The 17,469-nt window shown below is 36.0% G+C and overlaps 1 protein-coding gene across 5 annotated transcripts in view; it reads right to left on the reverse strand.

The window, feature by feature from the left end:
* Positions 1 to 603: 603 nt before the first annotated feature.
* Positions 604 to 17,469, reverse strand: part of ICE1 (interactor of little elongation complex ELL subunit 1) — a 35,119-nt gene continuing 18,253 nt past the window's right edge. For all 5 annotated transcript variants that reach the window (XM_039708615.1, XM_039708619.1, XM_039708617.1 and 2 more), the window contains 7 exons: positions 12,492 to 16,940; positions 10,594 to 10,762; positions 7,536 to 7,696; positions 4,697 to 4,887; positions 3,431 to 3,537; positions 2,420 to 2,518; positions 604 to 1,501 (listed from right to left, as the gene is read on the reverse strand). In XM_039708615.1, the coding sequence (XP_039564549.1) occupies positions 1,320 to 1,501; positions 2,420 to 2,518; positions 3,431 to 3,537; positions 4,697 to 4,887; positions 7,536 to 7,696; positions 10,594 to 10,762; positions 12,492 to 16,940 (5,358 nt within the window). In that variant the 3' untranslated portion in view covers positions 604 to 1,319. The remainder of the gene's footprint in view (positions 1,502 to 2,419; positions 2,519 to 3,430; positions 3,538 to 4,696; positions 4,888 to 7,535; positions 7,697 to 10,593; positions 10,763 to 12,491; positions 16,941 to 17,469) is intronic.

Genomic DNA, 17,469 nt, shown 5'->3' on the forward strand with positions numbered 1-17,469 from the left:
AAATTAATTTATATGAATCCCTTCTGGAAGCCTTCATGATAGACATCTGTAGCAATGCCTATTGTGCACAGGTATCACCAATAGTACTAGATAATTTTTCATTGATTGAATTGTCTGTGCTAAACTCACTGAGGTCAATTTGATGTCCAGAGTGCAAGCAGCTATAGCTGCAACTGAAAACAATGGCCGCTTTGCTCTACACAGTTTCACCTCAGAGGAAAGAAACTCACAGAGGGCTAGGAGAGTGCATTGGTAGTCATACTTAGAAGAGGCACAAAAATCACAATGCATATTAGCACCACAAAACTCTGTCAGAAGCTAGGTCCCATTACAATAAGAATCTGCATTAGCAAAGCTCACCCCTTTACATGGGCACAACCACAAGTGAAAATACAAATTTTCAGTAGTTTTTTAAAGCTACTTCCCAAGCCTGCAAAGCATACCAGAAACTTTTGCAGAGATGTCCATAACTGCAATGTTATGGACAATTCATTCAGTGAAATTATCTCAACAGGTAATTTCCTGCTGCCCCCCAAAACAGTATTTATATAAGCTAGAAACACAGTTAACTCTGGGTTATTTAAAAAGACAACAAGAACACAATGGTATTTGTCTCTTTTATTATGAAAGATACAAAAACAGAGTGTAGTGAAGCTACCATTAGAAACATGAACTTTTTTTGAACCAACTCTCTATTTACATACACAAAATTCTCCAAGTGCAACAATATCAAATGTGAGACACGTCAGAATACACCATATATATAAGTTTAGAGATTTAGTATCTGTTACTCCATACATGATGGCTACACAAAAAGTCAATTCCTACCTGTTTTCCATAAGTATTTTAAATTAAGTTTATAAGACAACCCAAGCAAAATAAAGCAGAATGTGGGAAATGTTCTGCAATCCGAATGATTACTTTATAAAAACAGTACAAAATAATAGAGCCAGGTTTTCAAGTCATGCTGAATATTCTGTCAAATAGTTCATATTCCAAACTGATGTAGGTAGAAAAATGAAAATTGCTACTGATTTTTATTGTCATCAGACCAGAAATATATCAGGAATTCAAGATGCACTCGTTTTCAGATCACTAATCAGCTACTAGGAAAAGCAAATATTTTTATTTTTTAAAAACTCTTCCTTCAAACAGAAAAGCCAAATAAAGTACTTGACCTTGCTTTGCATGATCAGACATTCCGATTAAAAGCATGAAATACAAGAAGACACACCACTTTGTATAGTTTTTAACTGGAACCAACTACTGCTTAATTGGTAAGGCACTTCTTCCTTTAGATCAGTCCACTTCCCTACATTTTAGTTTAGCTCCATTTCACACAGCGAGGTGATTTCAGCTATGCTATGTGTGATAGCAGAAGGGATGTTGTTAGGAACTTTTGCTCTCCAAGCATGGACGGCCTCAACAATACCTTCTGGATTGCTTGAACCCAAGTCACATAATGAATATACAGCTGCCAGCTGCACACCCCAAGGAATAGCTGCAAAATGTTAACAAAAATCAGCTTATAGAAACTTTTTGATAAGCAAGAATGTTTTAGGGAATCTTGAATCTATAGAAACTACTATTCAAGAACTGAAAATAAAACACATCAACAGTTGTGATGTCTAACACCATAACATCGAAAGATGACAACCCTGCACACAAATTTCGTAACATCTCATTTTATACTAACCCTTTCCAGTTTTCTCAATTCAGCAACTTTTTAGTACTCAAAGGGTGTACAGGAGTTGAGAATCTAGTGATTTTAGTTAAGAGTAATCAGACTCAAGAAAGCAGTCAAGTTTACACTGAGTCTGAAACACAGACACACACTGTACACCATACACTACCAAGTTAGAACTTGAGATTGCAAAGAAGGTAAGTTCAAAGGCGGTTCAAAACAGCTCCCAAACATTAACAAATGCTTCACTGCAAAATGAACTTAACATCCAGAGTAACTTAACAATGTGGATTTCTGCTGCTCTAACTGCCTTGTTTCATCTCATCAGTACCTTGAACTATCTTTCTCCCAATACAACAATATTATTAGTAGATTCACCATAAATCGCTCAGGTAAAAAATTAGCTATTACTGCTCAAGTTACAATCACCCTTCAAGTGATTTTAACTTGATCACCCTTTAAGTGATCTCTAATGCAGCTTACTTGAAACAGTCCAATTCCAAGGTGTCTGAAACCGCCTCACAATTTTTCTGTTTCAAACAGAAGGTAATACCATTAAAAGCTCATTAACTTTGTAACAGAAAGGGACTCAAACTGAAAACTGTTTAACCTGTTACACACTAACAAAAACTGCAAGAGCAGGCTGTTTTGCCATGTGTGCCTTAATTTACATTCTGGGATCGCAAAACTTCACATTGTGGATGTTACATTCAAGTTCCTCTAAAAGAACATTACCTTCCTCTTTTGCATGCTGTACAAACACTCCAATTACTGAACTAATATTCTTCACTGCAGCAAGATAGCCTTCCTTCAAACCTATTTGTCCTAATCGACCTGAAAGAAAAAGAGTTACTACATATCTGACCATTTAGGCAGTCAAGTTCCCAGCTTTTATACTTCCCAGCTGTCTATTGAAGTATCAACAGAAAATGCAAATTTTAACTACAAAAAATTCTTGTTACCATGTTGTCTTGGGAACAACAGTTGTGTTATTCCTTGTGTAACTAAAGACCCCAAGGCATTTTTCATCAGATTGATTCAACCTGCTATAGGTTTACAATTTTTAAGTGTAAAACTCAAAAAGAATGCAATTTTTTTAAATAAACCATGTCATATAGCTTACATACTGAAAATATTTATTGAAACTCAAATTATATATATTTACACCAAATGCCACCTACATCCCAAATAAATTAATCTAACTTAAATTTATTATGGTATTAAATTGCATAAAAAACCTGCATTTTATACATTTTGCTGGAAACTATATGGCAATGAAGCTGTGTCAAGGGAGGTTTAGGTTAGCTGTTAGAAAAATGTTCTTCACCCAGAGGCTGGTTAGGAACAGGCTCCTCAGGGAACTGGTCACAGCACCAATATGTGTCTCATTTCAAGAGGCATTAGGCACATGGTGTGATATCTGGGGCTGGCCTGTGCAGGGTAAGAGTTGGACTTCAATGAAGCTAGTGTGTCCCTTTCAACTCAGGATTTCTACGATTCTATATGTGGCAACAGATTATTTCATTTTAGATACATAGAACATGTTGGTATTTCTTATCATGAATCAATATAACATCTCTGAAAATTTAAGTACCTTCTTTCCACTGGCTGATGAACAGAAAATACCTGCATACAGATGCAATAAAATTCAATAATACTTCGACCCCCTGTCCACACAGGCCTGACACTTTCCCAAAGACATACCTATACAAAATAGAAGTTCAACCAAGAATTTAAATTACTTACCAACTAGCCTGAGTGTCAATGCTATAACACTATCACGAATTGATTGAGCAGTTTCATGCCCCTTTCTCTTCTTTATCCAGTTATCCATAGAAGGCCAAAGCACTTTGCTGTGAAAGAGAAATGAATTTGAAAATCTCATACTGCATGAAGGGGTGGTTATAGTATTCGTACAATAATGAAGGCAAATGACTCTTTTGTTTATTACTAACTTTACATAGACTGACTTGACAAATATATATGAAATCGTGTTGCTTTCAAATGTCATGCTGATATGTTCTGCAAGTTTCTTATATGACTGAAAATCCAGTTTTTATGTTACAAGTAAGATGTGATGCTTGTTTTTAAACCTCAAATGACCCAAAGTAAGGCTTTTTTAATCCTTAAAATTATGCTAATAGATCTAATTACCTATTACCAGCACAACTCAGAGACAATTACCTTGGTATGGCTTTAATTAAGACTACATATACTTCACTGAAGCTAATTTGTATTAATTTTAAAAGTATTTCAACAAAAAAACCTTTTTTACTATCTGAAAGTATGAAATTTATATACAAGACTATGATTATAAGTATCACTTATGTCACAGATAAACAAATGTCTTCTAAGTCATGTAACCTCTATATAGAAAATCAAGGCTGTCAGATCTGTGTAGCTGTCAAAATGGAGTCTTTCAAACAAGGTTAAGTATGGTAGCAGTCCATATCCTGGATTTTAGGTTCAAAGAAAATTTAAGACATTGACTCTAACTATTATAATTATTTTAGAATTAAAATCAGACTGAAATCAAGATAATACATTAATGAGTATGGATATATTTCACTTTCAGCAGGGAAGCAGTATTATTTTCATATCAGAAATTCCACCCTCGTTTTCTACTGTGCGGGAAGGGGAATTCAACAAGTAAGTTCAGAAGAAGACAATCACTTTGCTTCACTGACAGACAATTCATCTCAAAATCTTACACAGCTATTTTGAAAGCAATTCTTTACTAGAATAGCTCTAACAGGGTTCACTTCTTGGGGCAATGCTATAAAATACTACATTTCCTCATTGATCATTCCTCCTATCTTAAAATAATACACATATACACGGTAATCTAAGTCTCATCAGGCTGAAACATCCTCGTTTCTAAATACCTATGCAACATTTTATTATGTTAAAAGCTAAGTCATAATGAATTTAGGAAACAAAAAAACACCACCAAAACAAACCACAGGAAAAACCACAAAGGATAACATTTGAAAGATATGATTGTCACAATACCTTATAACATTATCATGTGTCCAATCCCACTTCATACGAGAGCAGAGTAAATCAACAGCAAATATATACTGCCAAGCATCTTCACTGAGATCTTCTCCATACTGCTCACTCAGGTGAAATTCTACTTTTGTACATGACTGCATTTCTAAAAGCAGGTTTGAGACCATAATACCAGCATCTAAAGATGAACTCTGGAATTTTAGAAGGTAATTATCTTAATGCATAAAAAGTTACCAGCCCAGAACCAAACTCTTTACAAATACTTGATACTGACTGTGTACAGCATCTTACACCATATACATATACACCATATACCATACAACTTTGGGTTGAATTAACACAAATAAATAGAGTACATAAACCAAAAGCTTCAAGTACTAGGTATTTTTCCTGATGCTTTTACTAAAAGGAGAGTTTGGAAAAAAAATACACAAACAAGATAAAACACAAATCTCACACCCACTCTCTCATCTCCTCCTACAATTTGGGGATTTTTATTTCTCTCAATGCAGCATTCAGGTAAGAAGTGTGTTTTTCCAGTGCAAGAAGATTAGTCTAATATGGTCTAATAATTAGTCTAACATAAATAATTCTAAAATTTGTTACTCTTTATTCTTCATTAGGGGCGAATTTGCTAGCAAATACTTTTAATAGTTGAGATAAATAAATATGCCATTTGAAACCATTCTGCTAATTATACAGCTAAGGGAAGAAAGGAAATTCAAGAACAAACATTTTTTGAATATCTGACACATAAAAAAAAGTCTAGGCTTATCACATAAACAGAATGGGTGCTTGGCAGATCTTCTCAGTACAAAACCTCGTATAATTGGCAAGTTCTGCCACGGTGCAAGTCACTAAAATGACATGCTTTGACCAAGAAATGAATACCCATCCTAAGTGAGCTTTACTTTCAGAAGTAGAACAATCATCTCCTAAAATTATATGTATAACAGACTGTTAATCACAATATACTTGAAATTTTTGTCTGTATTTCTACCTAAGTAAAACACAGCTTATAGACAGGATGATGTCATCTCCTATCTTCAATATAGAAAATTCTGAGGTATTTCTCCCCAGCTGCAGCAGCTCTCATATTTCAGAGATCCATTAATAAAGTAGGTAGTGTGAGTGCAAAGAATTAATATTTCCAGGAATATTTACTAGAACATTCTTATGTGCATCTCTACTGGCATGATACTAAAAGCTGTAACCTAATAGAAGGGAGAATACATATTCTTTGCTAAACAGGGACTGCAGTACAGCCTAACTGAATACCAGAGCTTAATGCTACATCACAACTGTGATACAATAGTAAAAAAATCAGATACAAATCCATGTCAAATTAACTCACTCCTGCACTAAAGCAGGAGGTCTGAGGGGCTGTAGTTTCAGTGATACCAAATTAAATTCAGGGCTGGCTTCAGAGATTAAAGGAAAAAAAAATCATACAACAGCTAAAGGCTATGATGACAGCAGCTAAGACTACTGCATTCCTCAAGGCAGTTGTAGAGCAGCATGTTAGGTAGGGAATAGATGAGCTATTGTCATGGTGTAGGAATTGTATTGTTCAAATTAGTGCTCCCACTAGCACTGCTAGCTTCCTCCCTCCTCTCCCTTCCTTTTCTCGGTGGCAGGATGGAGAGGAGAACTGGAGGCACAAAATATAAAGATTACAGGTTGAGAAAAGAACAATTTACTGGAAGCAGCAATGAGATAAGAAAACAAACAGTAATAACAATGAATAATAATAATGGAGGGTACAAAAGAGAGACCAACAATTCACATGGAAACAACAATACACAACCTCTCCCTCCACCACACTATGCTGGCCTGGAAAGGACTCATTCTCCCTGGAAGAGACTCAATTCCCTACATCGCTGGTAATGATATGAGGCGGTACAGAATTAACCTCCAGGTCCCAGCCATGCCCCCTTTTGGCAACTGCAAAAATTAACCCTGTTGTGGCCAGAACTAGGACAGCTATGAATCAATATGATTTTGTTCACTTGATATATAAAAAATTGTTTTATTTCTAGGAAGCAAGCCTGGCATTAATAGGGAGTTTTCAAATATATGGGGCCCTAGCCTTTAAACAGACACACAAGCCTGTGACACAAATTCCTTTAGAAGCAGAGCACTTCTAGCGTTCCATTTGCACGATATAAAATTGCTCCCAATGATTTCAATTTTTCCTCCTTGCAACATTCTTTTCAGGACGGTAATATGTGCCTGCTGAAAACTGATAGAAATTAAATGATTTGCCGAACAGCTCAAAGACTTGAAGTCAGCTCTCACTGATCATCCTTCTCCTGGTATCAATGGTTTTGTATTAATCACACCCACTGCTTATGTAATTACGTTTTTTGTGATAAACAAGTATTTACAGTCTACCTTGCAAAAAGATCATGAGTAAAAAGAGACAGGCTCATCTTGAAATTAACTGTAGTAACATATTACCTGTTACACAGAGAACTACAAAAGACAAAACAAATGCATATTTTAAAAAGCAACAATATAAAGCAAAAGAAAGAAACATCTCACATAACAGTTCCACAGATGGAAAGTATTCCCTAGTCCAACAATGCTCTAGTTAAAAGTTTAAAAACAACCTTTACTTTTAATGTTCAGTAGATGGGAAAACAAGAAAAGTATTGTATTCTACTAGGGTCTAGACAACTAGGGGAAAAATGCGTGAAGCAGCATTAATTGTGCAACTGTACAGCCTCCATGGGATACTCACACCCTTCATTAGAAAAGAAAGTTGCTTGATTTGATTCAGCCAGCAAAGCGACCAATGCAGACAAAAGCTGATACTGATAATGAAATCAGACATTACCTGTTCCCAGTTGAGATAAGCACTTAAACAGGCCAGCATCTCATTGCTTGCACTCTGCCTGACAACTAATTGCATAGCTTTGTTAATTGCACCTTGGAAGACAAATATGTCAGACCATACATTTGTGATAAATAAAATCAATTTTTCTGAGTCTGGATAGTCTAAGGAAAAAAAGAAAAAATTAAATATATTTTTAACATTTTAAAACACAAAAAATGAATATATTAATCCATTAAAAGCTAATACATTCAGCAAGGTAACTAAGAAAATAGGCACAGAAGTCACATCACAATTGAAGCCTAAGGAAAGGGAGTCATACTAACACATCTCAGTCCTAAGACTAAATAAGAAGAAAAGATCCAATAAAAACACCAAACAAGAAACACCTGCAGAACACCAACAAACCTTAAGCCACCTCCCCCACTGTAATTTCTTTCCCTCTCCCTTCATCTTTCTTACTGCACTTTAGTTCACTAAGGAGAGTGGTCTTACAGCATTGAAACTGCATTCTTTAAGAACTAAATTAGACTGGAAAATGCACTCCAACAACCTACCTAATACATTCCAGTCACAAATAAGCACTCTGATCACTGGGCCAAACTAGAATTAGTCCAAAGGAAAAAAAAAATTACAGTACTTGCTAATACATTGCACCCATACACCTGTGAAATTATATGAATTTATATATATGGATGTATATATAAAGCTTGCAAAGAACTTTCACACAATTCAAATCTGATATTCCTCTGCAGTTTTCCCAGACTTTGTCAGAGAAATTACATATTATGCAAGTTGTATGTGAGCATATATGAATGTTGCATGCTACTATTTATACTTCCATAGATGTAAAAGTTTGTGCTACTCCATATAATTGAAGAATCCTCATTCAATAAAGTAATTCAGACCAAGTATCTGACAACTATCAGTTAGACAGGACAGTTCCAGGCCATCAATGGGAACCCAAAACACCCTTCTGAATATTAAAGGTGAGAGCTCCAAGGCAAAATACTAAGATAAAACATGAGTGTGTAGAATGTAAGCAATAACAAATACATTGGAATAAGTAAAAAAGCAGATACTACTTTCATGCATGAAATGCTATAATGGAATGCATATGCCTGAAACACTATATAAAAAACAATGAAATCTAAAAAGCTGAATGGACCTTCCCTCTTCACTTCAGCATAACTTCTACATTTTCTGAAAGATCCTAAGTACCAGAAAACATATCAAAATATATCAAATCAAGAAGCTTTAATGAATATAAAGGATATACACTTTGGATGGACCTTTTACTCTGAAGCTGCTCATCATGTGAAGAATTCACTTTTTTCTATCAGAACTTTTTTCTATCAGGACCGTTGGTGAACTAGAATTACTGACAACTATAATTGCCTACCCAGGAATTTGAAATACTTATAAAATTCACTCAACAATGAGTAAGAGTTCAAGGGGCATAAAAAAAAGGAAATTTAAAAAAAAGAAAAAAGGGGGGGTACAGAGGAGAGGTAAAAGGAAAATTAACTAGAAAAGTAACATTTTATTTATAGTCACTTAAGGCAGAATACCTGAAAGGAGAACAGAACAAAAACGATGGACAAGTCATCAGGACAACAAATGATGTTGGTCTAAAGAAGTAATACTGACTGTTTATAGTGAATTTGGTAATTGTGTAGCTTGTGTTGCTATAATTCTGATGGGAATATGTGAAACGACGTGAAAGAGAAAACCCAAAAATAAATGCACAGTAATCAAATAAAACCAAACAAATTTTAAAATGCCTAAACAGCACTTAAGATGTGTTTACAGCTGTTCCCACTCAACAGATAACTATCTATAACAGAACAATGTTATGATAACTATAACAGAACAATGACAACAGAAACTTATGCAATTCAATGTATAGAAGAGAAAATCATCCAATAAAAGTCTGCATTTAGCTATTAAAGTTTGGATCTTAGAAAGGAAAAAGAGAGGAAAAAAGGGGAAATGTTTAATATTTGCAAGAGCCCACAAAAAGAAAAAGCAGTAAGATATTGAAAAACAAAAAGCTTAATTATTATTTTAGATGCAGAAAATATATATATCTGACAAGTAATAGTTTCTAACATGGTGCAGTATTAAAACTATTTACATGAAAGAAGTAAAACTAGAATTATAACAGACTGAAGGATAGAAAAACAGAGGGGAATTTGAAAAAGAACTCAAAAAAATATTACCCCCCTCAAAAAAACGGTAATTAAGAACAAAATGAAATCACAAACCTTTTTAAGATTAAAAAAAAGACAGAAATGTTATATCAAAGATAGCAAGTAATTGAAATAATCTCAAGCTTTAGCACTTTTCTTGTCAGTGCTCTTGAATTTTATTTTAATGTGAAAAACAGATACCAGTATACATTTTCAAACGTACTGAGTTTTAGTCTTCCAAAACTAAGATTCTTAACTTAGCAATAGTATGTATGTGTTACCTTTGTTCCTGTGACCAAAAAGCAGGGGAGGAAAGGAAGGGAATGAAAATGGAAAAAACTTCTCAACAAAGCAAGAATTTGGATAACAGGAAGTAAAAAGATCTTAAGGAGGACATAAAAATACCCTGGTTTTGATCAAGGTATTGTCCAGCTCCTGATACTATGTTAAATACCTGGTTTTAAATCACACTTACTTTATGAATCAATACCTACTCAATTAAAACAAGAAAATACTAAAAGGCTAAAATGACGGAATTCACAGAAATCACATTATCATTTTGGAGATGGTGGGGAAATGAAAGCAGAGTGTCCTAAATGAAATATTTCCTTGGAAAAATAAGAAGACTACTAAGAGCTCAGGTCACCACAAAACTACAGTACAGATGTGCTGGAACTATGAGAAGGGGAATTTCTTCTAGAACAGTCTATATTTCTGCATTACAGAAAAAAGTTCTGGAAAGCAAGCCTTGAAGAGGAAAACAACCCTTGAACAGGATTTGTTTGTTTTTACAAATACAATAATTCTGACACACTACAGCAAAGACACACAGCACATTTAAGATAAAAGGCCACTAAGCCAAACTATACCTTCTTTAAGTAGACTATAGCAGAAAAGGCGGGCTCTTTCCAAATCTCCCAACTGTCGACAAATTCCTGCATATACTCGACACAGAGCCTGACTGAAATTATAATTTGTGGCATTCTTCTGAGCCTTCAGCTTATTGAGAATAACATGCAGCAAGGACTCTGCTAAATGCTATAAGACAAAATATATTGTTAGACTTACATACTGAAGAATACTTGACAACATTGTAGTCGTAAAACAAGTAATAAGAACTACTATCTTATTTGCAAGAATACTGTTTGCATATATACAAAAATGCAGGAAAGTAAATCAGAGGCAACCAGTGAAAGAAAAAAGAGGGAGGAGCAGGCAACTTCCCAAAATAAACATGCAATAAACAAATGAAGAACAGGGCTACTATTGTTTTAATATAAATTGTTTAGTTATGTGATTAACAACAGTCTGCCTCAAAGAACAAGAATAATGACAAGTAGAAGAATGACGAGAGGAATAACGACAGGTAGAGTAACCCAAATAACCTAATCAGAGCAAATGTAAGCACCCTGACTTAGCTACTTCCAAAGATGCCACAGAAGGACAAGCAGCCCATTGTTCAGGTGGGAGATCTACTACGTTAGTTAACAGCAGTCTTTCTCCAGATCACTGTACACACTGCAGGAGATGGGGAGGAGATGTTGCTGCCTATAGTAACATGGGACTTAATATGAGATGCGAGGAAAAAGAATATTGAGATTGTGCAGAGTGTGCATGACTTATTAGGGGATGCTTAGAGGAAGACCTGAAAGTGGGGAGTAGAATGAGAGGTTTAGGAGCCAGGCACGGGAGAGTACACATTTTAGACTGGGTATCTGTGGACAACAGGGATTCCGAGTGTTAGCTTTGGGAGGAACCAGAAGGTCTAAGCCAGCTACCTGAAAGAGCACAAGACTGAGGCCCAGACACAAGTCCAAACCAGCTACTGGAGGAATGTGTGTACACTTCTGTGTCTCTACGTTTGTCAGTGCATGAGACAAGTGAGAAGCATACCAGTCACCTACTGGATATACTTAGTGGCTAATGTTAGCTGCTAGGGGAATCCATATTGTCTGTATATATATGAATGTATTTTCCTCTGCCAGGATTTCAACCTGATTAACCAGACAAGAGAATAAGAGTAGGTGTGTACTGTGTGCATGTCTCTCTCCTAGGAGTATGTACTTGGGCTTGCTACTGGCTGGACCTGAAAACATAAAGCTACAAGTCTTGCTTCTATGAAGTTACCAGACTTGACAACAAAGAGACCTAAGATCTCGGTAGCAACTTCTGAGGAGAACTAAATTATGTACCAGGACTGTAACAGGACAAAATGCTGCCATGTATTAGTTGGTGAATTGCTCTTCTAATTCTACATCTATGAGAAAGATGGCAACTGAAGCAAAATTTTTCAGCACTGATGCAAAGGAAGTTCTGAGAAATAAAATAAGGGAAAAATTTTCCAATAAAATTAAATTTAATAACCTGATGTAGAATAGTAAACATAGAACTGAATTATATACCAGTATATACATTGAAGTTTATATTTTTTAATTAAAAAAATAGAGTAAATTTGGAGAAACTCCTACAACTGTTAATACTGTCCACTTCAAAAAATGCTGCAAAAATAAAGTGGTTTATGCATACATCAGAAAATCATATGTATTTATAAATGTAGTTTTGCATCTTGGACACCACTGAACAGTAATTTCTTGTGCAATTCTGTATTTTCTTACGTTATAAAAATTTAGATTGCTAATAACCTTTCAAGATTACACTTTGGCACAGGACAGTGCCACAACAATTGAGAATTCAAATACTACAAACTTACACTCTATCTGCACAGAAGTGATAATTAAACAATAAAATTTAAAATTATGCTGCTTACCTTGTTTTTTATACCAAATTCATAGACAACTTCTCTCTCTTCATCTCTCATTACTGGAATCTTTGAGATATTACCAACATACACATGACCTTTGATAACTGGTAACAAGTCAAAACAGGATTCGGCAACTTTCTTTAATGCCAAAGAAACTTTCTGGAAGTCCTTCTTTACTGGGAGTGATTCTTCTAAACTGGAATGCTGTGATGAATCATTGATTTCATAGCTTTTACCACAGAAAGCCTCCTGCATTTCAGAGATGGTATTTTTGGTATTTCTGACAGCAGTAATATCACTGGGCTCCATCCTTGGCGGTTCACTGTCCAGCCTCAGTCTTTTGGCACTTCTTGGCATAGATGCCTGCAATAGTGTCCTTTTTCCAAGATGATTTGAAAACAATTGCTGATTTTGCACATCTTTGTCTTCATCTTTGCTACTACCAGATTTCAAATTGCTTCCAGCTTTAACAAAAGCAGTTGATGTAGATGCAATTGTTTTGAATCCACCTGCTTGAGACACAGGTGCTGGCAAACTTTGGCTGTCTGAAAAAGGACATCGGTTAAGCTGAATTTTGCCTTTCAGAATGTTTAGTGTCCTTGCCCTTGCAGACAGCTCTGGATACATAGTGTCCAATATTTTCACAGAGTTCTCCTGAGGAGCGCCTGGACCAGCACTAACTGCTGCAAAGAGAGGAAATCTTCCTGGAACAGGAAGTGCATGCTTTGGAATGGAAGTACAAAATTTCAAAGGTGAGGAGAGAATCCTTCTACCTACTGTCATTTCTGAGGGTGAGGGAGGAGAAAATAAAATAGCAGATTTTACTGCTCGGGTATCTGTTAATGGGGACATGAGAGGAAGAACAGGGGTTTTGCAAAGTGGAGATATCAGGTCATCAAGAGGGGAAAGCAAAGAGAATTGACCTGTTGAAGACATTACTGGGGACACAGTACAGGCAGTTTTTGGAGGAGTAGCAATCAGAGGCAGTAACAAGGGGGGCAGAGGAGGACCTATCTCTTCCCTGATTTTATTTATCATCTCAGATGAGCATTTTTTTGCCACAAAAGTATTAGCATTTGCAAGAACTGGCTGAGTAACTTTTAGAGTCCTTGTTTTTCTTTTACCTTGAAACAGTTTCTTTGATAGCTTGGTATGCATTACTTCAGCAGCCGTCTTGGCAGAAACAGTCAAGGTTTCAGATGGTTCTTGCTCTTTACACTTCCACTTATTGCTCTTCTTGAGAGCACAAGACTCTGATTCCACCATATGTAACTTCTCAAATACTGTCTTTTGTGGTTCAGAAAGCTGACCAACTGTTTGACAACTGCACCTTACATCAGAGAGGGTTGGATTTGGAAGATAATTGAGTAAAATTTTTTTTGTACCACTATCTATGATAACATCAGTGCTGCTTTCTCCTGTATTGCAAGCAGCGCAAGTTTGATTATTATTACTATATTCTTCAAACACTGAGACCCCCATATCAACACTGTGTAATAAACCTTGTTTCCCATTTGACTGAAGTTTTGCAGAATCATTTTCTTCTAAGAAATTGCCAAGTGATAACATTCTTGCATTTAATTTACTGGTTTTTACAGTCAGCTTGCAATTTTCTGAGAATCTGCTTAACATCTTGCATAGTGGCAACCTATTTTTTGAAGCATTTGGCATCACAGGGCTTTCTTTTGATGTTCCAGATTTTAATAGACTTTCCTCGCTGTGACTGATGCATCCAGCTGTGTTAGACTCCACGAGTTCATGAGCACTCTTAGTATGTTCAGAGTTTACTAATATACATTCGGTTTTCCAAGAGGCTGAGTCTTCAGGATAACCCTCCCCAGTCACACTTGACCACTCATTTGCAGTATCTCCAGAGTTTTTTGGTTCACAGTGTGTATTCATATCCACAACAGTGTCTGCTTTTAGGTGACTAACTGTGAAAGTATTTCCTGGGTGCCTCATTGAATGAAGCTCACACACTTGGTAATCAGAATCAACAATTGCACCAGTTTCCAGAGCATCCAGTGCAATTCTGCTGGAAGACCTCAGTTTGTTTCTAAACATTGGAACGCATTCAGAACACTTCACATACTTAACTTTTTGTATAGAACAGTCTTTCTCTTCAGAGTCATTGCTTTGCTCTGGCATATCAAAATCACGTTTACACTTTATTATGGCATTTCTCCCAGAACACACAAAACCATTCAGTTCTTTACTTTCTCCCTCACCTCTTAGTGAATTAGTTCTAGAAGGATCTGTTCTAACCTTCCATGCAGAAGTCCTGCATCCTGATTCTTGACAATCAAACTTTTGGAGGAGAAAAGCATTCTTATAAGGGTTTGCATATATGATCTGTGATTTAAGAGATGCCTGAGGTTCTTTATCTACCGGCTGCTCCTTATCTGAAGTTTTCTCTTCATTTTTATGTACGCATTCTCTCTCAGGGCAGCCCAGTTCTTTGCCCATGTTGACTTTTTCAGTAGTCAGAATCTCAGCACTCTCTTCTAAGTTATCTGAAGAACAGTTAAATGTACTACTCATAATGGAATTTGTATGTCCCTTGTTTTTCCAAGTATAGGAAAAAGCAGCCTTTCCTGCTAAGTTAGTTTCAAGGAAAGCAACAACTTTGTGAAGACTGAAATTTAGATCAGGAGATCTTGTGGATTCCAAGCCAATTCCCACTTGCACAGAATTGGTCTCCTCATTATTTATACAGCATTTCTCCAAGTCCTTTTGAGTAGAAAAAGCCAAGCCACTTCTGTATTCTATTTCTGAAGTAGGCTGGCAAATCATCTCTGAAGTATTATTTTTCTTCACAACATTCTTTTCCTGCTTCAGTGAACTGGAGCAAGGCTCAGTCACAAATTCCTTGCTTTGTTTATTTAATTTTCCTTCTATTTCATCACATTTGATATTTTCAGATATCAAGAGCTGAGTCAGAGGTTTTGCAAACTGTTCCTGAGAAATAGGATTACTTTCTATTAAGATAGATTCAATTGTATCCCCTCTTGCTAACAACTCACTACTTTCCCCTCTACAATCTTCTGGATTAACTCTGACTTCAGTCTCTAGAGATTCAAACAGTCTAAAGTTTTGAGATTTGGACTGCCCACATTCTAATTTCTCACATAAGTTTTCAGATTGTTTTATTTCACCTTTCACTTCTGTAAAATCTAACACAGAGGATTCACACTTAGCTACACTGCTTTCTGCACCAATAATGCATGCTGTCTTTGGTAGTGCAAGTATGTTTTCTAAGTTTGACTTCCTTTGAGATAAATTACTACAATCTTCCTCGTGATATTGTTTGCTTTGTAAACCTACCACCTCCTTTATATCTACTAGTTTGACATTTTCTGCACTATGGAGTAGCTCTGACAATTCAGGTATTTCTAGAACATTTCCTCTGTTAAATTTCATAGTCAGTTCAGGAGTTGGAGGTCTGGTTATATTAATATCTTCAATTTTGAGCTGTTCATCATTTGGAAAGACTGACAAAGTTCTGATTCCTTCAGTAGCAGATACAGGTACGTAATGCCTAGAGACTTTAACAGTCTCTGGTTCACATTCTCTGTTCACTTTGTCTTTTGTTTGTGTATGTTGTTTCTCCAGAATCTCTTCACTGTCATGTTTTATTTCAGAGTACTGAGAGTGTGCAGAGATCTCAATAGCTTCAGCCATATTAGTTAATATGTTTACATTTTTTGATTTATTGTCCATCACTTCATTTTCTATCAACACATCAGATTTTTCCTCAGCATCTTCTCTTTGAAGCACAATACATTGCTTAGATAGCAAATGAGTAACACTCTGCGGAACAGATGCTTCTCTGGAAGTTTCTCTCTGTGCTACTAATTTATCTCTCTCTGCATTCACTAATTCACCACATTTTTCATGTGTACCCTCATTATCAACAGCTCTACTTAAGGTTACATTCTCCTCTGTTTGCTCTACCACACTACATTTTTCTATCTGATTCTGAGGTTTGAAACTTTGTAACATAAAATCTACTGAAGAATCTCCCTCTTCACTGTCCATGTCCTCACCATCTCCTTTCTGTTCTTCCATGTCTTCTGATTTGTGCGCTGTTGCTCCAGTTAGTTCTCTGTTCTCAGTTTCCACATCCCCAGAAATCTCCTCCAAACAATTTTTGTTAGTTACCATGTTTGTCATTAGAGTAGCACCTTCAGCTTGCTTTCTTTCAGCATCTCCCTCCTTGCTTGACATCTCAGGACTGATACAAATATTCTTTTCATTCCAACTCAGATTAAGTGAGATTTCTTTGTCAAAACCATGCTCACATGATTTGCACTGTCTGTTACACTCATCACCAGGGCAGATTACGTAACAACTTGGAGGCTGAACTTTGTCTTCTTGTGAAATATCCTCTACTGCAGAAGTACTGCAATCATCTTCTTCATCACTGGAACCTGTGACTTCTCCCAACAACATATCCTTCAATTAAAAAAAGCAAAGTTAATAATCCAAACCCTAGTATCAGTTTTAGGACCTACTTTTCTAAACAAGTACACTTAAGGCCCTGACATGCAATGGGTTTGAGAGATTAAGGCTAGTCAACAAAATGACAACCCTCTCCATCACTGCTCTTCATAGTGAATGAAAGTACCTCTCTAAAAACTAGGAGACTTCTTTATCTACCTACTTGCATTCTAAAATTACTGGAAAAGAGCATTTGAGCAGCATTTAACTTTCAAGCTCTGGAATTTTGCTATGAAAGCCAGGTTTATATTGAACACAAACTGGGATTTAAGTCTGCACCACTGGAAAATTATGACAGAAATTTGAGACATAGGTGACTGTATAATGGTTTTGGCTAGGATAGTTAATTTTCTTCACAGAAAGGGGGGTATTTTTTGGATTTGTGCTGAAAATGATGTTAATATAGAAATGTTTTCATTATTGCTGAGTGGTTCTTGCACAGCATCAAGGGCTTTTCTGCTTCTCCTACTGCCACATGGTGAGA

Source organism: Passer montanus, unplaced genomic scaffold (assembly GCF_014805655.1).
Source record: "Passer montanus isolate IOZ18808 unplaced genomic scaffold, ASM1480565v1 scaffold208, whole genome shotgun sequence".
NCBI lineage: Eukaryota > Metazoa > Chordata > Aves > Passeriformes > Passeridae > Passer > Passer montanus.